General features: G+C 40.7%; 1 protein-coding gene across 2 annotated transcripts in view; it reads left to right on the top strand.

Annotated features, from left to right (window-relative positions):
• Positions 1-3236: 3236 nt before the first annotated feature.
• The window catches only part of DRD3 (dopamine receptor D3), a 62239-nt gene continuing 41744 nt past the window's right edge, over positions 3237-23731 (top strand). Inside the window, exons 1-2 of one of the 2 annotated variants that reach the window (XM_021007165.2) lie at positions 3237-3524; positions 21409-21521. In XM_021007165.2, the coding sequence (XP_020862824.1) occupies positions 3237-3524; positions 21409-21521 (401 nt within the window). The remainder of the gene's footprint in view (positions 3525-21408; positions 21522-23731) is intronic. The other variant, XM_021007166.2, reaches the window with a different exon arrangement.

Here is a 23731-nt window from a genome sequence, read left to right as displayed (position 1 = left end):
AAAATAAATTACCTTTGAAAAGAAAAAGTAGATAGATATGCTCTGAAAAATAACATCAAATATGTTTATATAATCCAGATCTGGGGGAAGAGTACAGTCTATATTCAAATTAATATGGCACTAATTACTTTGAATTATTTAACCATAATTTGCTCAGTTGGTGGATTCTCTAAGTACTTTGCTTCTCCCTTCTGCACCATATTTACTTGTTAATAGTATCTTAAAGGGAAAACTGGGAAAAGGAAAACTCAGATCTATCAACCATTTAAGCTACTCTAGATTTAAAAAAATCTTAAGGTAGAAATCAAAAACAATAAATTACTCTGAGATGTGGTATTTAATTGAACTTTTTAATTTCTTTTAACATTTTATTGACTCCTTTTCTTCTTATACACCTCTCCCTCCAAAATGAGCTCTCCTTTGTACCAAGGCATTAAGCAAAGTCAGATGATGTAGCATTTGTACCTGAGAGTGTATTGTCAATCTCGCACCCATAGTCCGCTACCCTTCTACCAAAAAAGAAAGAGATGCTTCCTTCTCTGTTCTCCAGAATAAAAAATTGTCATCACAATTATTCAGTATTCAAACTTTTTATTTTTCTACACTGCCTCTATTCCTCAAGACCACCAATCACCAGGAGCAAACCAAAGAATAAGCTGCTTCAACTGCTATTAGAAATGTAAGCAAGTAGAGACCAGAGACAGAGTAACAGGGGAAAAAAAATCGATCTGAAGTTAAAACCATCTGGCAAATGATATATAGTTAGGCTTCAGTTTGTTTGTGTTGTGTTTTGTTTTGCTTTTTAAAATGTAATTCACTATTGACATTCAGCTGTACTATTTTTAAATAGCTGTCAAAGCTCTTGGTGGTCAGACAATACAATAATAAGCATCCCAAAGTTCTGGGCTTCATTTCTGTTTGACAAGTGAGATGGGTGTAAGCCATCATTACCCTCAAAGAACCATGCCATTTGGAGAGATGGTCAAACTGTCCCCCTAACTAATAGTCCAAATCATGTCAAGTCCTCTGGACTTGTGCCTTTCTCAAAGATGGAAATATTCATCTCCAGGAAATAATCAGGAAGACATTGTTTTTTTCCAAAAGCTCTTGGCAATGGTAGTACCATCACCAGGGCAGCAGCTACCCCTCTTGGAATAATGTGCAAATGATTATTATTAGCAACTTATTATTACATTCTAAAATACAGTGAGTACAAATAGTTGACAGGATGAAGTAGGGAGGATCAAAAAAACAAAAACAAAACCAATCAGCCCTAAATTTATCCCAAACCTGTGTTCTGTTCTCAATTGTCCACTTTAACTCTTTCATTTCCCAAGCTTAGAGGCCTTCATTCTAATAAAATGTGGCATAAGAACCAGGAGACAACACGCACAATGACTACAGAAATTTTAACAAAACGATTCTGAGAGGAAGCCTCTGGTTAACTGTAGTGGGGTCCAACCTTGACCCCCAGAAAACAGATGAAAAAACACATTTTTCTCCCTAGCAGAGAGGTAGGGCCCTACAGATGTGAAACTGTGCATATATTTACTGTTTTTTTTTTCTAGGCTACAAGAGAGGAGTCAGTGGGTAATAAGGTATATCTACAAAGAAATATAAAAACAAAAAGCATCCATAAAACATTCCAAAAAGTAAAAGCCATAAAAATAAATGTGGTATAGATATACCAGGCTAGGCGAGCCAAACCCCTGAAAATTCAATGAGAACCTCTAGTATCAAGGACAATAGCAATCACAGAGCAAAAGCATCACTTTCTTTTGCTAACATTTGTATTTAGAAGAACCTCAGGGAATAATGCCTTTAGATGCCTATTGGAATCCTACCCATCTTTAAAGGTCCTATCAAATATTATTCCATGATCCCTTTCTTTTCTGTTGTCCAGTGGTTTCTGTTGTGTCTGACTCTTCATGATCCATTTAGGGTTTTCTTGGCAAAGAGACTGGGGTGGTTGGCCATTTCCTTGCCAGCTGTCCATTTACAGATGAGGTAACTGAGGCAAACAGGGTTAAGTGATTTGCCCAGGGTCACATAGCTAATAAGTGTCTGAGGCTGGACTTGAACTTAAGAAGATGAGTCTTCTTCAGGTCCTACACTGTATCCTGCTCTATGATCCCAATCCCCAGCAAACACATACATACACACACACACACACACACACACACACACACACACACACACACACACAGAGAGAGAGAGAGAGAGAGAGAGAGAGAGAAAAAATAAAACAAAACAAAAAACCAATCAACCAGAAGTTATCTCTTCTACTCCTGTAGTTTTTTAAATACCATTCTCATGGTATCATATTCTCCCTTATATGATTAGCTTATTACCTGTCATTTATACTGGTAGATTTGGGATCCTCCAGAGCAGCAACTGAATCTCATGTACTTTTCCATACACCAAAGGAGCTAGCATTGTGCCAAGGTACACAGTAACCACTTAGTCAATGCTTGTTAAAATAAATGGGATTCCCTCCAATCAAAAGCATGCAACTCTTTGAGATCCAGGAGATCCTTCCCTAAGGCATTCCATGCTAGGTTAGCACAAGGGATGACAAAGGATGTTCTTGACCCAAGGTCAGCACAGTCTGATAGTCACAGCAGTGACTTTTCCAGAAGGGCAGTTGCCTCAGTCTACCTGTAGGTGAAATGGATGACATCCAGACTATGTCATTCACTGAAGCTGATCAACATGGCAACATATTGCATTTCACCTCCAGGGTCCCCCAATATTTCCCAGCATCTTTGGAACTAACTTTCAGGCTGGAATCTCCAAGCCTACATCTTCCTGTGATGGATACATGAGAGGATTTTTAAAAGAATGAGAGACAAAGAAAAGAGGCACATAGACATCTATGTTTGAATACCACCTGCAGCTGTTTGAGCTACATCTAGGTGGTGCAATGGATAGAGTGCTGAAATCAGAGTTCAAATCATGCCTCAAACACTAACTGGCTGTGAGATTCTGAGCAAATCATTTAACCTGTCTGATTCAGTTTTCCCATCAGTAAAAATGGTGATAATATTAGCACCTACCTCCTAACGTTGTTGTGAGTATCAGCTGAGATAAAATGTATAAAAGTACTTTACAAACTTTAAAGAGCTACATAAATGCTAGCTATTATTACACAGAGAGGGAGAGAGATAAAAGTACAAGATTTACTATACTGATCAATGTTGTTTTTCCATCTTGTTCTAGGGAACTCTGTCAGGACAATGACTTCCCTTCCTACAATGGCTCTTCTCAGTCCACTCAACAGCTCTGTCAACTCTACTTGCGGGAAGGAGAACACAACAGGAGCAGGACTGCCCCACCCCCATGCCTACTATGCCCTCTTCTACTGTGCCCTCATTCTGGCTATTGTCTTTGGCAATGTCCTGGTCTGTCTGGCTGTGCTGAAAGAACGTTCCCTGCAGACAGCCACTAACTACCTGGTGGTGAGCCTGGCTGTGGCTGATCTGCTTGTGGCCACCTTGGTGATGCCCTGGGTGGTGTACCTGGAGGTGAGTGTGCCTGAGTGCCACAGGGCCAGCCTGGGGAGGTTTGTTCATGTCTACTGCTGCTCTGAACTATGTGCATAATTACATTCAGCCAACTATCTTGCTTCCAAGGAGTTCAAAACACATTCCACTTCACAATACACCTCAGTGAGTAAGGAGGACAGATAGTGTCATGCTCATTTTAATGAGGAAACTGAGGCTTCCTGAGATGCAGTGACTGTCTGATGTCAGAAGCCGAGAACAGGAAATGACTCCATTCTCAAGTCCCCAGCATGGTGACTAGACTGAAGAAATGCTGTCAGGGGTTTCACTAAACAAGAATGTCCCAGGTTTATGTGACTCATGCATAAAGCCCATGACAGTCACTTCCTCAGATGCTTTGTCAGTGGGAGAAATGAGGAAGAATGGGAAATGTACCCACCTCAGCCCAATCACTTTCTAAGGGAGAAAAGTGGCAAGAAACCAGAGAGGCAGAGGTCAAGTAAAGACAGGGAACATTAAGGAAGGTAGTAAAGGGAAAATAAAGGCACAGGAAAGGGAAAAGGATAAGAGGAAACAGACAAGAGAGAAGGTGAAAGGAGAGACTGGGAATTAATATGTAGCCTGACCAGGGCACCTCTCAGTGACCTAGTTTCTTCCACATCAGTACTCCATAACTGACTTAGGCAGAGCCTAAGACCAAGGTTTTAAATGAACACTGAAGTTACTTAGATTAACAGTGAGAGATACCATAGAACTGGATAGAAGATTGTTTGGGGAATTAGGAAGCTGAAAAAGGGTTCAGCTCAAGAACAACTTCTTACATGAAACCTTTACAAGTTCACTTCGCCAACTTTCTTGTTTCTTCCCTTCTAAGGCTCCCTTCTCTCTAGTCTGTGTGTGAGTGTCCATAGATCTATGTATATGTTATGTCTTCCATTAGAATGGAAGGTCTTTGAGGGCAAGAACTGTTTCTATTTTTTAATTTAGTAAGGTTAAAGATGGGGGTCGGAGTAAATCAGAGTAAGTCAAAATGCTTCATCCCCTTGTAAAGTGTCAGGATGCTAAACACTGTTCTAGATAGATAGATAGACAAACAGGTAGGTAGGTAGATAGATAGATAGATAAATAGATAGATAGATAGATAGATAGATAGATAGATAGATAGATAGATAGATAGATAGATAGATAGATAGACAGATAGATGGATAGATAGAGACACAGAGACATAGAGACATATAGGGAGAGAAAGAATGTCATTACTATGTATTTGATAATAACACATTTCAACTCTTCATTTCTGTTGTTTCAGTTGTGCCCAACTCTCCATGACCCCATTTGGGTTTTTTTTAGCAAAAAGACTGGAGTAGTTTGCCATTTCCTTCTTCAGCTCATTCACAGATGAGGAAACTGAGGCAAACGAAGTGACTTGCCCAGGGTCATACAGCTAGTAACCGCCTGACGCTGGACGAGTCTTCCTGATTCCAAGCCCAGTGCTCTATCCACGGTGCCATACAAGTGGCCCTAGGTGTGAACAGCACCTTGCCAATCAATCAGTAAACGTTTATTAAACACCAACTATGTGCCAGGCATTGTGCTAAGCAGTGCGTATACAAAAAGAGGCAAAAGACAGTGCCTGCCCTCAAGGAGTTGACAATCTAATAGGGAAGTCAATTGGGGCTGCATGAGGAAACCAGTTCAGACTGGAGAAGAGACTTGGCCCTGAGGACCTTTATAAAAGCAGGAGCTAGTTCAAAACCAAGGAGGTAGAGCTTTCAGGGGTCTGGCAGCTGAGAGGAAGGAGTGGGGACCTCAGGAGCCGAGCCAGAATTGGCAGGCAGGGGTAACAAGAAAAAGAGAAAGTGAGATTGAGTCGAGGTGGAAGAGGGAGAGACTAAGGAGGGCCATTAGCATTACGGGCATCTCCGAGTAAAAGACACAGGTTGACACCACCAGCATTGTACCCACATTACCCACCACTGAGGAAAGTTCCAAGAAAAGTCCTCTTTCCCCAGCTTCCCCTGCCAGCGCCCCAACGTTTCTGGTAACCTGAATTTTGCTTCAACCACAAAAGGTCCGGGGTTAGCTAGAGATAAATATAAATGTAAATTAAGGCAGAGAGCCAAACCACTGCCTAAAGCTGTAGAAGGGAGAAGAGAACCACATGGACCTCAGGGGCCATTATATATGGCCTCAAGACTTACAATGGGCTAATTATTATAATGGAGTGTTACATTTGTGTTCCTAGCTGTCGGCACTTTGCCGGGCATGGACTAATGTAGCACAGTGCCAGGTACGTGGTAAGAACTTAATAAATACTTGTTGATTCTGTTGCATTTGTGGAGGGAGCCCCCATGTGGGGAATTCCCTAAACCCATGAAATCACTGGACCAGACTTTTCTCCCCCCACCACCCCCACCCCCAGCACCCAAAATGGCACAGGCACTAGGGAATACTTCTCGGTAGAAATATTTATTTATTTTCTAAAGTGTTTTCACTTAAATGTGTGAAATGAAATAAGTCCAAAGGTTATCAAGAAAAAACATCCATTCTGTAACAGAGAAATCAGGGTGCAGTCACCCATTCAAGGAACAGATACTCTTCCTGGCAAAACATATAATTACTAGAGAGATTTTTTTCCCCAAAAACACCATAACATACTATTATTATTATTTCCTCTTGGCAGCTTCTGTCCTTCTTATAAAGCAATGTCCAACGGAGGATCACAATGATGCTATGATTAAGAGAAATTAAGATTCATCAAATTAATATCTCAGCCGATATTAATAGTGAAGGTGACAGTTAATTATGTATGACATATCACAGGAGAGCAAAAGCCTCAAACATAAAGACTACCTTATGTTAGTACTAATATTAAAGAATGGCTGAGAACTAAAATTAGGTGTTTGATCTCAGGGGGACAAAGACAAAGGGAAGGAAAGGCAATGGGAAAAATAGAAGAAAAGAAAATGAAATAGGCTGGACAAGAGCAGATCTTGTGGTTATTGGAAGGTAATCATTTGCCTAAATTTACTTTCATTTTACCACATTATTTTCAGAAGATATGTATTCAGAATGAAACTCTGGTTGAGGGAATAGCTCTTTGGACCTCCTCAGAAATAAAAGTAGCAGGTGATCAATCACAGGTTAATAGATTTAGAGCTGGAAAGGACCTCAGAGGTCATCTGTCTAACTCCTTCATTTTATAGATGAGGTTTAGAGAGGTTGAGTGATTTGTCCAAGGACACACAGATAGTAAGTGACAAAGTCAGGATTTGAACCCAAGTTCCATGGGTATAAATCTATCCTTTTTTTTTCCCTATTGCACATTTTGAGGCCCCTACTCTTGGTGAATCCAGCAATACTGAGGCAGTATCACATAGTGAGTAGAGAGACAGTATCGCATAATATGTAGAGAGACAGACTCATAGCTGGGAGGACCTGGGTTCTAGTCTGCCTCAGATACACATGGGCTGTGTGACCCTGAGCATGTCACTTAACCTCTTAGTGCTCTGGGCCACTCTCTAAGACTAGAAATTATAGAAAATTATAGAAAAGTTACTCAATCTATTGATTGAGGTAGTTTCCTTACCAGGGAGTTCCCTAAAGCAATGAAATTTCAAGTCCAGTCCCTACCAATAAGGAGCTTGAATAAAAGCTGAAATTACATAAATATGTAAAAATGTCTATATGAGATTGAGGGAGCCCTTAGACTCTGTAAATTAAAAAACATAAGTCAACAATACCGACCATTCACATGCAACAAACTGTCTCTAGTCATCCTTGAAGATGCCAAATGTTCCGAAGCAGGCATTCTTAACCTTTTTTTTCTGTGATGGACTCCTTTGGTGAAGGCAGGTGAAGCCTTTGGAACTTTTCTCAGAATAATTTTTTAATTCCTAATTGGAGAAAATGTTCAATTTCAGTTAGAAGTTACCGAAAATTAAAATATAACTTTCTCATCCAAGTTCATAGATGCCTAAAAACCCATCCATGGATCCCTTGCACCCACAGGTTAAGAATCTCTGTTCCCAAGGCTGAGTAGGGTAGAAAGGTGAGCAGAAAAACCAGCTTCATCGCAGAATGCATTTTATTCCTTTTGGAATGAAAGTATGATTTTGTTTCCTTGGGGGTGAGACATTTAGTCACACCCCTGGCTCTACCTCCTTCTAACTCTCTTCGGGCTTCTGTTATTGATGTTACCGCCTTCCATCAAACTCTCCCAAGTCTGGAGACTATCCCACATTAAGAACTTACGATTTCACTTCATAGCACTCATTGTATCTCCTTTCCTTTTCTTTCTGTAGAGTACCAGTACAAGCTTATGGATGGCTGCTTCTTTTGAAAGAATGTGAATTTTTGTTAGATTTTTTTAAAAAAGTCTTAAATATACTAACTCACATGGTCTACTGGAAGGAGTAGTAGTTATACAATTAGAAGTCCTGTGTATGAATCCTCCTCTGTCACTTACTATCTTTGATCCTAGGATCATAGAGTTAAGAAGGATATTGTTGTCGTTGTTGAGTCGTTTCAGTCATGTCTGAATCTTTGTGACCCCCATTAGGGATTTTCTTGGCAAAGACACTAGAGTGGTTTGCCATTTCTTTCTCCAGATCATTTTCCAGATGAGTAAACTGAGGCAAACAGGATTAAGTGACTTGCCTAAGGTCACACAGCTAGTAAGTGTCTGAGACCAGATTTGAACTCAGAAAGATGTCTTCCTGACCTCAGGCCCAGCATTCTATCCACTGCACCACCCTCTCATTTTACAGATGATAAAATTGAGAAACAGAGAGGTCAAGTGATTTGATCAGAGTCATACAGCTAGTATAGGTAGGACTTGATCCCAGGTCTTCTTGATTCTACGTTTGGTGCATTATCCATTATGCAATGCTTGGGCAGGTTATTTTCTGGGTCTTAGTTTCCTCAAATGGTTTTCTGATTTTTCTGTCCACCTTTCTACCCTATTCAGCCTTGGGAACAGGCGGTACAAGAGATCTATGGATAGGTTTCAAGTGGTCTGTGAACTTGATTGGGGAAAAGTTACATTTTAATTTTTAGTAACTTCTAAAATAAAGTGGTTGAACTAGATCACTGCTTCTTAAACTGTGGGTGGTGACAAAATTTGGCAACAGTAAAAGGTTTCTGAATGTGCAACAACTAAAAATTAATTAAAAATCGAGCTCGTAATGAGTCCAAGGTGCTTCTGGCAGCGCTTACCTGTGTCGTATCATGCCATCATGCATGTTGTAACCATGCAGCCTTGGTTCTGAACACAAAGCATGTGCACTTTTCACTTTGAAGGCCACACAATGCCAACAAACACTGCCCAAACTCAAAAAGGGGTTTCTAGTGGAAAAAGTTTAAGAAGCCCTGGGCTAGATAACCTACAATGTCCAAATCTATTTTTTTATGTTTCCTATGACCCTTTTTCTACATTATTCTATGTCACCCAGAAGACTCTAATAGAATAGCTAGTTGTGCATTCTCCACGGAAACATGTGTGCTCTTAAATGTTCAGCAACTGTCACAACGTAGTATTAAAGTAAATCTATGATGGATGAAGTACATTGTAGGTAGAAGTCTAGTGTCTAGTACACGGACTCCTGGGCCCTCAGTTAAAGCTATGTAATGTCTATCCCTATCATAGGGTCTGAGATTAAAAGAGATCAGCATGGGCTTATGTCACAATGCTGAGTTGGGAGTCAAGAAATCTTCAGCTTCATTATTAATGCCAAATGACCTTGACCTTCTCCCCTAGCCTTATTTTCCACGGTAGACTATACATCTTAATGAGATAGGAGAAAAGTTTGTAGAGTTCTTAGGAGGACCACAGGCCACCAAAAACAATGTTTCTGAGAGAAGTGCAAAGTATCGCTATCGTTTGTGTTCCCTGATAATGAAATAATTTAAACAGTTGGCAAGAAGAAGCACCTGATCTCTGCAGGACAGTGGACCAAATGTAACAATGATAATGAAGTAATGTTGATTGTAGAGAGGGTATAACCAAAATTTGACTACATCCATAAGAAAACTGCTCTTCTGGGCCAAAGTAACCACAATGAGTTCAAAAACTTGTGAAATTTGCTTGCAGAGAAATATAGTCCAACAAGGGTGTATTTGCATTTAGAGGTATCCATTTTCTCTCTTCTTTTTTCCCCAAACTTCCTTACAGGGAAGATTAGCTCATATTTTGCAAAACTAAGGGTAATATGGGCATCTTGGTTTTTTGGGGGATTTGCCAGGAACCCATTTTATTTGCATTAAAATTATTTCAGAGTTCAGAGAAAGGCCAAGTAGAATCCTGTGATCTAAACTTCCTCAGAAGTCAGCTCAAGAGGAGGTGATATTCTCTCACTAATTAAATTTTGATAACAAAAGGACCTATTGAAGAAACTGAAAGCAATGCACAGATAATTTATCCACCAGCATAGATTTTGAAAAGGCATGGAAGAAGGAACCAGTAAATGAGGATGAATATGAAAAAAAGCGGTACAGAAGAGTGTCAGGATTGCTAAAACTAAGAATGAGCTGAAGCCAATATTCAATGTTAATGTCAAAAGGGGGGGGGTGAATTTTTAGTGCTAAAGAAAAGAGAAAAATCAGTAAAGTCATTGTTCATGGTAGATAGGATAATAATAATGAAGGAAGGAAAAAAGATAGAACTACTCAATTCTTATTCTGTCACTATTTTCCATACCATAAAGGAGAATGATCATTGTAATGGTAAGGACAGAGCAAACATTATAAAGGGGAAAGTAACAACCCAAGATAAATGGAGAGATGGTAAAAAGAATACTTATCTGCCCTCAATGAGATTCAACTTGCTACTGGGCAAACTACATCTTAAGATACTGAAAGAATTAGTACATGTGATTATTGTAATGTTGGTGGTGATCTTTGAAAAAATGCATAGATTGGGAGAGGTGTTAAACTGAAGACAAATTTCCCAATTTAAAAAAAGAAATACAAGAGGGAAGAGTCTTCAAACTTCAAAAGTTGGTAAGTTTGACCTTGATTCCTGACAAAATTATAGAATTCATTGTTAAGGGGAAGGTTTATGTGTGATTAATAAAGGAAGTGGTGATTACTAAGAGCGCTTGTGGCTTCAACCAAAATACAACATTCCACATAAACTTAATTTCTTTGTTTGAAAGGGTTATTAGATTGGTAGCTCAAGGTATACATATTGTACACCTGGATTTCAGCAAGACACAAGGCAAAGTTTCTCAAAGTATCCTTGTGGACAGGATGAAGCCACAATTACGTGGATTTGAAATGAGTTGGATAACCTGAACTGATAAATGATTAATGGATTAATGTCATCTCAGAAGGTGACCTTCAGTGGACTGTGCCCAATATCTATCCTTCACCCTATTCTGTCCAAGATTTTTATCAAGTAATACATGCTTATTATGTTTGCAGGTGATCAAAGCAGGTAGTTAAAGCTAAAATATTGGATAAAATAATCAGGATTTTTAAAAATCTCAACAAATTAAAACAATGGGCCAAATCTCTTAAGATGAAATTTAAAAGGCATAAATATAAAGTAATTTGTGTACAGAAAATCAACTGTAAAAATACAAGCTGGTGGAAATGTGACTAAATGACAATTCATTTGGAAAAAGACAGAGGTTTTAGGGGACTATAATTTCAATGGGAATTGATATAGCAGAGAGAGAAGAAGAAAAAGGAGGAGGAAGAGAAGGAGGAAGAAGAAAGAGAAAAGGAAAAAGAAGAAAAGAAATCTAAATACAATCTTATGTTGTGTTAACAGAAGCATAGGCTCCAAAACAAGGAAGGTCATTGTGCACTCTGCCCTTGTCAGAATCCATTTGGAGTATTGTGTTCAGTTCTGTGCACCTTGTGGTCAAAAAGGCATTGACAAAGTGGAGTATGTCCCAAAGGTAACCAGCCAGGATGGTGAGGGTACAGGCATCCATGCCATAGGCAGATGAACTAAAGAAACTAGAGATATTAGCCTAGAAAAGAAAAGACCTGGAGGCATATAATAGCTGCTTCAAGTATTTAAAGGACTTTCTCATGGAAGAAGGATGGTATGTGCTTATTTTTCTTTGCCCGACCCCGGGAGAAGAACAAAATATAATGGATGGAAGTTGCAGTGGCAAATATTTGGTGGAAATAAAAAAACACTCCCTAACAATTTGAGCAGAATGGGCTGCATTAAAGGTAGTGAGTTCCCTATCACTAGAAGCATGTATGCAGAGACTGGATACCCTCTTGGGAGGGATATGGTGGAGAAGGTTCCCATTCAGGAAAGAGTTGGCTTAGATGATTTCTGAGAATCTATGAATCTCTGAAAATGTGAAGACTGTTCTCTGTCCAGTCTAGGCTCAATTTTGCTAGAGCCAAAAGACAGTTTCATGAATAAAACACTAGGGGCAGTTAGGTGGTGCAGTGAATAGAGCACTGGCCCTGGAGTGAAAAGGACCTGACTTCAAATCTGGTCTCAGACCAGATACTTGACACTTACTAGCTGTGTGACCCTAGGCAAGTCACTTAACCCCAATTGCCTTGCCAAAACAAACAAACAAACAAACAAATGAATGAATAAAACACTAACAAAATGTTTATATTTCATTATAGTCTCTCACAATCTTCAAACAAGTTCATTATTTCTTGGCTTAGCATGCAGCACTGAGCCCCTGCACATATTAAGAATCATAACTAGAGGAATTTAAAGGATGAAGACAACATTACCCTGAAGTTCAAATCCTTCCCCTTTAGTATCATGGAAAGCTCTGAGACGCACAAGCTGTACTTTGTCCTGTTGGGTTATTCCATGTCCCAGGTGAGCTCCCCCACTCTGACCACCATTGCATGTCCCAAGCACAAAAGTTTCAAGTTACAATTCTGCTTATCATGATTTGTGACTTGATCACAACTTGTCTAATACAGGCTGTAGATATGAGTTTAAATATTGATGTACAAGATAGTAGAGTGAAGTCCTAATCAAAAAACATAGTTTTAAAAAAAACTCTACTTAACATTTTCTGTGTGATCTTGGACAAATCATTTCCTTTCTTTGAACCTTAGTTTCTTCATCTGGAAAGGAGGGATGATAACGTTTGCTCTAGTCACTTCATAAAGTTGTTGTTACAATCATAAAAGGCCATGCATGTAAAGTGCTAGGTAAGAGTATGGGATTACTATCATTAGCAATCATAGGATCCAGGACACAGAGCAGTTCTTGCCTAGAGGTGGGGAAAGGAATTTCTACTGGCTTTAGACCTAGGGAAATACTCACAAATTAACTTGTTCAATCTCTTCATTTTATAGATGAGAAAATGGAGACCCAGAGACTTTTAAGTGTCTTGCCCAAAGTCACAAAGTAATAAGTAATAACATGTTACTTATTATTAATATATTTACGTAGCACCTTAAAAGTTGCAAAATGCTTTACAAATATTATCTCATTTGATTCTCGCAATAACCCTGCAAAGTAGATGTTATTATTATTATTGTTTTATAGACAAGAAAACTGAGGTTATGAGTGGTTAAATGACTTGCCCAGGGTCAAATAGCTACTAAGTGTCTGAGGGCAGATTTGAACTCAGATCTTCCTGATTTGAGATCTGGTGCTCTATCCAATGTACCACCAGCTGCCTGGATAGAGTTATAATTCAAACTCTGGCCTTCTGGCTATAAATCCAGTTCCCTTGTCATTATACTACCCTACCAGTTTGAGGGACACTGACTAAGGCTTTTTTCCCAATAGTCCCTTATTAAAATGCAAATACTCTATGAAAGGGAAACATGCTACACCTCTATTAATATCTGAGTACACTAATTTAATCAGATTACCTAGCAAATACCTAAGGGATTTGGATTCCTAAGGGACACAGGATAGGTTCCATTTTGAAGAAGGAAAGGGAAGGAGGAGAAAAGGGAAGGGAAGAGAAAGGAAGATGGAAGGAAAGGCAAGGGAAGGAAGAGAGAGAGGGAGGGAGGAAGGGAGGAAGGGAGGGAGAGAGGAAAATGGGGAGGGAGAAAGGAAGGGAGGGAGCGAGGAAAATGGGGAGCGAGGAAGGGAGGGAAGAAGGAAGGGAGGAAGGAAGGAAGGAAGGAAGGAAGGAAGGAAGGAAGGAAGGAAGGAAGGAAGGAAGGAAGGAAGGAATGCAAAGGAGGGAAGGAGAGAGAAAGGAGAAGGAGGAGGAAGGTGAGAGTCAGAGCTGGGGGTACTGTTCAGTATACTCTGGGGAGGCAGCCTGGAATGGGGGCAGGAGGGCCAATGAAAGAGAGCAAAGAACAAGAGACAGAAGGGCCTAAATGGACTTGATGAGATCCTAGTTTTACCTAAGGTTTCCCCGGTACCACAGTATCCAATACTTCATCAAGATAAGCAGAGGGCACAGGGGATTTCAGCATGGAGACTCCCACAGGCTGCATCACCATGAGGGCTACAATTTGGAAGGCCCTTGCCTTGGGTGTCCCTTTAATTTAGTTGCAGCATTTTCTCAAGCGCACTCCTCTGTGCCACACCAAAGAATTCTGTCTCCAATTCTCTCTCCCAAGCTTTTAATTTCCTGCTTTACAGACTGCAGGTTGTTTGGGGCTCTTTCTCCAAGCACAAACATCCAATTTTGTTCCACTCTGTTAAGCTCCTTTTGTGATGTCTAATGCACTCATATTAAGACAGAAAGGGAGAGTAAGCAGCCAGGAGAACACTAAGAATGCTAAACTGAGGAGCTGGGAACTCTGGAAAGATTAGAGGGAATAGTTGATGGAGCACAGAACCTGGAGTCAGCACGCCTGGGTTCAAATCCTGCTTCAGTCACTCACTAGTTGTGCATTCATCAAACCTCAGTGCCTCCATTACCTCGGCTGTAAAATGGGGGTAATAATAGTTGTACTTTCTATCTCAGAGTGGGTATTGTGAGGAAAGTGCTTTATGAACCTTAAAATGCTTTAGAAATGGGAGCTGTTAGTCTGCTTGATAGTGAAACAGAAACATAGATGAGACAAAGCTAAATGGAGATGGGGGGAGGGGTAGAGAAGGGGGATGGAGCCTGAAAGAATGGAGTCAATTTGCCCCTAAGAAAATAATCAGGGTCTGAGAGTAAGGAAGGGAAGGAAGGATTTGGAGAGCCAGGAAAGACACCTTGGGGGTGGTGATGATGGTGATAACAGAGACAATAAAGGTGCCCTCTCACCTTAGATCTCCAAGGTTTGTTTACCTCTGCCCAAACCAAGAAAATAGCCTAGCTGGAGGGAAGGCAATTTAAAACCTCCCATAAGATAAAGAAAATGGGAGCTCCTCACAATGGTCTTAAGAAACTGTGAATAAATATGTACTCAGAGAAGGTTACAGCCTGAAAGGAATTTAGAGATAATCTAATTCAATGCCCCAATTTTGGAAATGAGGAAACTGAGACTTGAGAGAATTTAGGTGATTTGTCATTTGTTTTAAAACTGCAGGCTGGTAGGGTAAAAAGAAAGCTGGATTTCGAAGCGAAGAGATGGGTTAGAATTCCAGCTCTTTCGAGTACTGTTTGTGTCAAACTGGGCAAATCACTCCCAGGGCCTCAATGTCTTCATCTGTAAAAAGAGGACTAGGAGACTTCTGAGGACGATTCCTGCTCTAAATCTATGATCAATTCATTCTCCGCACTCCTCCCATACAGAGAGAGAGAGAGAGAGAGAGAGAGAGAGAGAGAGAGAGAGAGAGAGAGAGATTTAATGTAGCACATTTAAAATACAGAGAGGAATTTATGTGAGATGTCCCCGTGGGAGGTCTGGTGAAGGTGGCTCCTTCCAAGGAGTTCTAGCTCTGGACTTTTGCAGATCCAGATTCAGTCCTCAAAGAGTCTCACCTCTAAAGAGAAGGGACAAGGTTGTTCTCACATGCTCTGGTTCATTAGGCCCTCATCTCTGGAGAATATGTCTTAAAGCTTTAGGGTATTCCCAAAAGGGGTAAACAAGGTCCCATCTAGAAAGGCACTCAATACATAAAGCAGATCAGGTATAGGATAGCTATTCATTTTCTGTACCACAAAAGAAATGCTTAAAACACAAAAGACCCAGAAGCATTCATTAACAAAGACTTAAAACATGATACAGCAGCCCATCACACATCATCTTCTGGGGGGGAGAGGGGAGGTCAATATTTAACACATTATAATATATTATACCTTTGTGGGACTAGTGAACAGGAATGTCACTTTCACCTTGCAATGCCTAAATAGTTCATTTACTGAGAAGCATATGTATCATTCTTCTATAGGTCTTTCAGTGGTCATCTCCTATGAGAAACAATTGTGGTAGTAGAAAGTACCTCGTGCTCATACTCATACTTCTCCTCCTCATAAGGAATACATTAAGGCTAGTGACCTCTTTCTCAGGATTGCCATTTGGTCAACCATGTTCAGGGAAAGAAATGGAAATGAGAAGATGTAGCTATGGACTTGAAATCCAGTTTTAGGCTCGCCAAGGCAAGTATGCATACTTGCTATCATGTTCAAGCAAGTACCATTGCTACTAGAAGTGAAATATCTCCTCCCCACCTCAATGGAAGTCTAAAGGAGAGACTGACATCCTTGGCAAATTGGAAGACAAAAAAAAAAGTGATAATGGGTTTGCCTCTCCTTTACCCCTTGAGTAGGAAGCTCTTCCTGACTGTGGCTAAGTCTTTTGGGCATAGCCACTCCCTCACTGTCACAGGGACCAAGTGACCACCCAGGATTTGCTTTATTATCTCAAAGTCCTTCAGCAATAAACCAGAGCACATCAGAAGGGTTCTTAGCCTCCTTGTCCCTGTTTCCCTTAGACTAGAAGCTATGGAGTGCCAAGAGAGGTACCACAGGGCTGGACTTGGAAACAGAAGCCCTGAGCTTGAATATCATTGTTCTGTTTAACTAACTTGTGACTTTGTTGTGACCTTGGCCAACCTGGCTCTCTGGCCATGATCTTTCCAGATCTTTAAGATGAAGGGAAATAGGCTAAATAATAATCCCCAAGGCCTCTTCTACTTCTCAGTCCTATGATTCTACCCCTAGCGATCTCCAGGAATATAAAAAACATGTCAATTTTAGATCATTTAGGTTCATCCTTCCTGAAGATTTTGGCTAAGAGAGCCAAACCCCCTTCAGCTGTGTGTATTGTAGACCAAAAAATTTACTTCTGGGTCCCTGAAGACATTAGTCTGCTTCTGCCTTCTGTATAGCCAAAGGGAGTTAATTACTCATTAGCAAGTGAGAATAACACCTGAATAATACCACCTGGCTATGTTTGTCTATGCTTCCAAAGTGAGTTGTTCATTAGCGTTTCTGAGACAATCCTGAAATGTCCCTCTAAGAGACTTATACCAATCGGATTTGTTGTTTCTTTAAACATGATTCAGAGTCATGGATTCATAAAGACATTATTTCTCTAATACAATCATAATAATTGCTTATATTTATAAAGCTTTGAACTTTATAAAATGATACAATTACCCTATTGTAGGACCAGCTAGGTGACACAGCGGATAAGTGCCTGGCCTGGAGTCAGGAAAACTCTTCTTCCTAAATTCAAATCTGTCCTCAGACACTTTCTGGTTGTGTAACTCTGGGCAAGTCACTTTTCCTGTTTGCCTCAATTTCCTTATCTGTAAAATGATCTGGAGAAGGAAATGACAAACCATTCTAGTATCTTTGCCAAGAAAACGCCTAATGGGGTCACCAAGAATCAGACACCACTGAAATGACCGAACAACAATAACCACAATAAACCCTATATATGGGATAGGTATATAGCTATAATGGAGAGCATGGGTACAATATTTCAAATGCCAAGAGGATGACAAGTTACTGAGGCCTACTCTTCTGGTGAGGAAAATCGCCTCCTACTCAAAAATACCCCTTCACCCTTCTAACAATTTAGATTATTAACATTAAAAATTTCTCTTTGAAGTGCAACTACCCCCAGAGAAGACTAAACCAAACATACCTCCATGTCAATTACTTGAATCAAATTGTTTTTCTTTCACTGCCTACTCATGGTTCCTAAGAGAACAGATGTTTCCAAGTAGGGTGAACTGTGTTGGGACAGCCAGAGAATAAAAAATTAAGGCTCTGGAAATCTGGTATGGGGTAGGGGTCAGGAGCAAGGAGCAAGGGAAGACTGGAGAAGGAGGGTGGGAGAGCCTCAAAGACACACTTCACCCACCTGAAAGGCAGTCTAGTGGCGTACAGTCCTGGACCTGGGTTCAAATCCTGCTTCTGGCTCATACTACCTGTGTGACCTTGGGCACTGCTTTGAACCTCAGTTTCCTCACCTGTAAAAGGTTAATGATAAGACCTACAGTCACTGCCTACCTCACAGGATTGCAATGAGGATCAAATGAGTTCATGTATATGAAGTGCTTTGCAAACATTAAATCTCTGCATAAATATGTTATTATTATTATTATTATTACTCTGCTGCCATTTTGTCTGCCTGGTGGCCTCCAATGATGCCACTAAAATAATGTCCCATATATGCTGCCTTTGCCTGCAGTGCCATAAATTGTAATCCCCACATTAAAAATGGTCAGTGGAAGCATATCTCTTTCCCCAACGAGGAGACTATGAAGTCTCTCCTGCCGAACACCTATTATTTCCATCATAGTCTCTTGATATTCTTAGCTTGCTTTTTCTCGATCTTTCTTTGTCCAATACTTCTGGGCAGTATCATCCGCTAGCAAATTAAGAAACAGGTGTTTAATCTTCTCCATACAGTTTGCTGTTGTTTCAAGTAAATTCAACACACAGGATGTTAAGCATATAAGACCGATAAAGTAAAGAACAAGTTTTTAAAATCTAGAATAAATTCATTATACCTTACCAGAAGTTTCAAAGTTAGAGAAGTTTCAAGATATGCCATATGAGACAGTGACATCTACTGGTCAAATGCGATACCGTATTTTTATCAGATTTCAGTAAAACAAAAAGAAATTGTCATCCACACCCTGGTGGATGAGGGAGAAGGGAATTGGATAATGGCCAAAAGGAGAGATCTTTCAATGAAGAAAATGCTACAAAGGAAAAATACAGCTAAATGGAAACGGATTTTCTTTGTGTGACTGATGGATGAAATCAACCTCAAGGTGTGGTACAGCAGCAATAATCAGGGTTTTGGAACCAAAGCACAAGAGTTCAAATCCTGCCTCAGATGATCATCACATTTGCGACCCTGGGCCAATCATTTGATCTTCCTAGGACTGCAATTTGTTCATCTATAAAATGAGAAGGTGGGACTAAATGGCATCTGAAATCTCTTTAAGAGCTATAATCATTACCTTAGGGGCATATCTCGTAGCCACACTAGGAACTTGTTGGCCTATGTCTAGGGTTATCTTTGCTTTTTCTCCTACCTCAATTCTCCTGAGTTCCCCTCTATCTTTGGGGAAATATTCCATAACGTCCCAATTCAATTGTCAATTCTCCAAGTCAACCTCCTGTACTTCTTTTATAAACCTCCTTCAACATTGATCAGTCTCTCCCAAGCCATACAGTGGGTCATATAATTTACAGGTTAGAAACTATTAAATCTAACCCCTTATGTTGCAAATGCAGAAACTGAGATAGGGTTTTTTTATCCCACATAATAATGTTAACTCTTATTTAAATAGCATTTTAAGGTTTGTAAAGTGCTTTTGTTCACAGGTCTTTTAGGTAGGTAATGTTATTATTCTCATTTTACAGATTAAAAAACTGAGTCAGAATTAAGTGATTTGTCCATGATCATTCAGCATCTTGAGCAGTATCTAAACACAGGTTTGAACACATTTCCATCTGAGAGGCAGCCCAGTGAAGTTACTTAGCATAGTGCCTGGCATATAGTAGGGGCTCAATAAATGTTTAATAACCAACTGAATAGAGCATTGGACTTGGAGAAAAGAAGACTTGGTTGAATCCTGTCTCAGACACTTACTGTGTGACCTTGAAAAGGCCACTTGACCTAATTAGGCCTCAGTTTCCTCATCTCTAGAATTAGGGTGTTGGACTCCACGATCTTTAAGATCCCTTTCAGCTCCCAATCTATGATCCCACTGTGACTTAGGATTCTGTCACTTGGGGCCGCTAGGTGGCGCAGTGGATAGAGCACCAGCCCTGGAGTCAGGAGGATCTGAGTTCAATTGTGACCTCATATACATACTACTTTCTAGTTGTGTGACTCTGGGCAAGTCACTTAACCCCAATTGCCTCACCAAAAAAAAAAAGACAATGAGGATTCTGTGACTTAATGACCCTTTGTCCAAAGTCCTAGCTGCCCACTCAGCTACCACACTAGCTGCACCAAAGTTCTAAGAATGCTTGTTGAATGAATGAATGAACCTAGTCCAGAGAATTCCATTTCCTTCACCTTCACCTTCTCTTCAATTCAGTTCAGCAGTCAAGCAAGTCTTCTCACAGGAAAATAATTCCAACTCAATTCAATATTAAGAGTAAGGCATTGGGGATAAAAATGCAAAGCCAAAATAATCCCTGCCCTCAAGGAATTTAAATTCCATTTTTATAACAGAGATAATGGGGGAATTCAATTCAATTCAACAGGCATGTGTAAAGCATCTACTATTAATCAATTAATAAACAATTATTGAGCACTTACTAGGTACCAGGCACTGTGCTCAGCTAAAGATTCCAGTTCTTGCTTTCCCAGTAACTCTTCCTTTTAAATATTCCCCTGAGCTCTAGAGGAATTGGATTAGATAACCTCTAAGGGAGGTCTCTTTCAACTCTAGGATTCTCTAAGTCTCTAGTACCAGGAGCTCCCAGCTGCAGCTAATGACTAATGAGGATGAAAAGGAGAGGGGGGAGAGTTCCAGACTATTCACTGAGGATATGTCTCCCCAAAGTGGTGGAGCCGGCTATCCAGGGCATGAGAACCGAAGAACCAAAGCATGTGACTTGAGGGTAAACTATCAGAGAAACTCCCCTGCCCAGATTTCTTGGTTTATCTAAATGGAGTACAGAGAAAATAAATAACCAAACATCAGTGGAGGAATGCAAATTCAATTGCTTAAATTCTTGCCATTTTAATAAGGGTTATGAGGGCCTATCTGACAGGAATGGGAACACTTGTATAAATAGATGAGGTCTATCTCATCCTCAGAAGGTCCATGGGAATTCAAACCCGTGACCTCGAGAGGTGAAGGAGCTGTATTCATTACCAATTCCCTCAACCAGCCACTCTCCCAAGCTGCTTTTAGAGAAGCAGTGTGGAAGTCCCAAAAACCTGCCTGGGTTCAAATCCTACATCTGACACTCACTATATGACCTGGGCAAATCACTCAAAGTCTTTTTGAGTCTCTGGTTCCACATTTATAAAACAAGAGAGTCAGACTGGGTAACCACTCAGATTCCTTCTAGCTTTGATCCTACAATCCCAGCTGTTTGGCATTTATCACAGTAGATGTGCTGTGCAGGGAAAAGGCACCAACCCAAGAGGCAAGGTGATGGATTCATCTTCAGGATACAGCTTTAAAATAGCATAATTACTGCGAGGACTCAAATCACATATTAGATGTAAGCCTATCCCATTCCCCAGGCCCATGGAGAAGATTCTATTTGGTGCCTATAAGCCCACTGAGAGCCTCGTTAAAAACCTACTTACTTGTCAGTATATATGTTGTACATTGGGTGTACCTCTGTCCCAACTAGCCCTGGTTTCATCGCCTATCTTTGTATCCCAGAGATCCAATGACAGAGAATTTATATTGGAGAAAAACCTTATAAATATAGTCTTTGGCTTATCATGTAGTAGGCATTTAATAAAAAACTTGTGGGATTGTACTAGATTAGAAGGCTTTGCCACGTACGGAGTCCTGACATGTTCTGCGAGGTCTCCTGGGAAATCCAGTTTATTCCACTAGATTGTTGCTCTCTAACTGGGGTAAACACTGACATCCTTTGTTGCTGATGCCTAGGTGACTGGAGGAGTATGGAATTTCAACCGAATTTGCTGTGTTATTTTTGTCACCTTGGATGTCATGATGTGCACCGCCAGCATTCTAAACCTCTGTGCCATAAGCATCGACAGGTAGGACTGGGGATACCCTTGGTGTAGAAAAGGGACCCTGAAGTAAGGGGAAGGAAGCCCAGTGGGGAGAACTGGGAAAGCTGATCTGTAGCATCTGCTACAGTAGTAATAGGCATCCTCTGGCACTGGTGCCACTGAGTGGCACCCAAGGTCACAATTGTATCATTGAGCCCCTCTCTGTTTTGTACATCTCTCTCTTTTAATGAATACTTTCCTCTCTCTTTTCTCTCTTCTTCCTTCTCCTTTCCTTTTCCTTTCCTCCTCCTCCTTTTTCTTCTTCTTCCTTCTCCTCCTTCTGTTCCTCCTCTCCCTCCTTCTCTTTTCTCTTCTCTCTCCTTTCTTTCTCTGTCTCTCTCCTTCCCTGCATCCCTCTGTCTCTGCCTGTCTCTGTACCTCTGTCTCCCTTCCCTTCTCTCTGTCCCTGTCTATCTATGTCCCTTCTCCTCCTCTGAGTTCTCTCTACTCTCTTCTGTTTTCTATTGTATTGGAATGGTCAGGGCATATTATTCTCCACATTTTCTGTGTGCTTGCTGCTCCTGCTTCTACTCCTGTTTCTCTTCTCTCTTTGCTTTTTTCTCCTCTTCTCCCATGTTTCTTTTTTTTTCCTGCTTGTGCCCTAGAGTCACTAGTTCCATTCCTCTTCCCTGTCCCATGCCCCTTGCCCAACACACACAACGTGTAGTTCTAATGGCAGTCCTCAAGTCCAAAACCAAAAGCAAGGGGCCAACTCTGCATCATGGCTCTAGCCAGTGAGATAGACACTGCTTATACAGCCGTTCTCTATAGAAAGGCTACAAAGAAAGGGGAAAAAGGAGGCACAGCCTTGGGATGAGGAAGAGTTCTGTATCATGGAGAGCTTTTCAGAGGCAGAGAAGAAGGCACATAATGAGTCCTGTCAGTTCTCCTATTCCCATTCCTTTCTTCACTCATTCTCCCTACCTACTACTACCTTCTTTCTTTGAGGACACTGCTGGCCTAGAACTAGGTTTAGTTAAATGTAAAAAGTGGCCAAGCAACAAGATGCCTCTTGGGTCAATAGGGAAAACCCAAATAGAGACAAGAGACACTTGACCCTAGGGTGGAGGAGGTAGAAAGAACATTGCCCTTGGAGTCATGTGACCTGAATTTAAATTCCAACTCTGCCATTTACCACTCATGTGACCTTCTCTGAGCCTCAATTTCCTCATCTGTAAAGTGAAGGGGGTTGGACTAGATGACCTTTAAGGTGTTTGCCAACTCCACATGGATGATCTCATGGTCCTATTAGGACTGAGTTGGGAATCAGTAGGTACATCACCTCTCAAAATGGAACCTTCCAGGAATGAGAACAAGATTCTAGCCATGAATGCTGCTATGACATTGCCTGATCACTTAGCATAGAAGGCATGGAAGAGAACTGGGTCTGTGTTCAGATTTCACTATTGATTGTATCCAATCAATTCAATAGAGATCTAGAAGCTTGATCTGGACAAACAGTAAGTTGGGCCATGTTGATTCTGTGTTTGGATATTGCACAGAGTCTGTAACCGAAGGAACGGAGGTAATGAAAGGGGAAGGAGGGAAGGAGGAGGAAGGAAAAAATGGATGTAACAGAGGAAAAGAGGAAGAGCTTGGGGAAGTAAAGACAATCTCTGCATTGGCATTAGACCAACATCATACAATTTGTTTTTCTGAGTGATTGGAGTGTTCCAGAGAACACAGGAACAACTCTTAGCTTCCTTTCCTACCAGAAGGCAGCAGTGGGTACAGCAGAAAGGGCAGTGGGTTTGCATCAGAGGACATGGATTTGAATCCTGAACTGTGTGTGGATAAGTCCCCTCATGTCTCTGGACTTCAGTTTCCTCAACTCTGAAATGAGAAGATTGGACTACAAGGCCTCTAAGGTCCCTTCCAGATCTAGAGCCATGATCCTATTAACTTTCATAGATGCAGAGCTGGGAGGGACCTGGGAGACCACCTAGTCTAACCCCCTCATTTTACTATTGTGGAAACTGAAGCTCAGGGAGGGAGTCACTTGCCCAAGTTCACCCAGGTAGTAAGTGACAGGTCACAGTAAAGCTTGCAGCAACCTCCCACAATGCCCTACGTTAGGGCTGATTCAACAGGCTGTGCATGGATGTGTCAGAAAGGGCTGGCAATTTTCAGTGTAAGAATAAATTTTTAAAAAGGCCTTCAGGGAGCTGTGGAAAGAATGCAGCTGAATTCATTCA

This window comes from Phascolarctos cinereus, unplaced genomic scaffold (assembly GCF_003287225.1).
Source record: "Phascolarctos cinereus isolate Bilbo 61053 unplaced genomic scaffold, phaCin_HiC Scaffold_726;HRSCAF=1367, whole genome shotgun sequence".
Classification (NCBI taxonomy): Eukaryota; Metazoa; Chordata; class Mammalia; order Diprotodontia; family Phascolarctidae; genus Phascolarctos; species Phascolarctos cinereus.
Note: the sequence above shows the minus strand (reverse complement) of the source record. Positions and strands in the feature narration are given on the sequence as shown.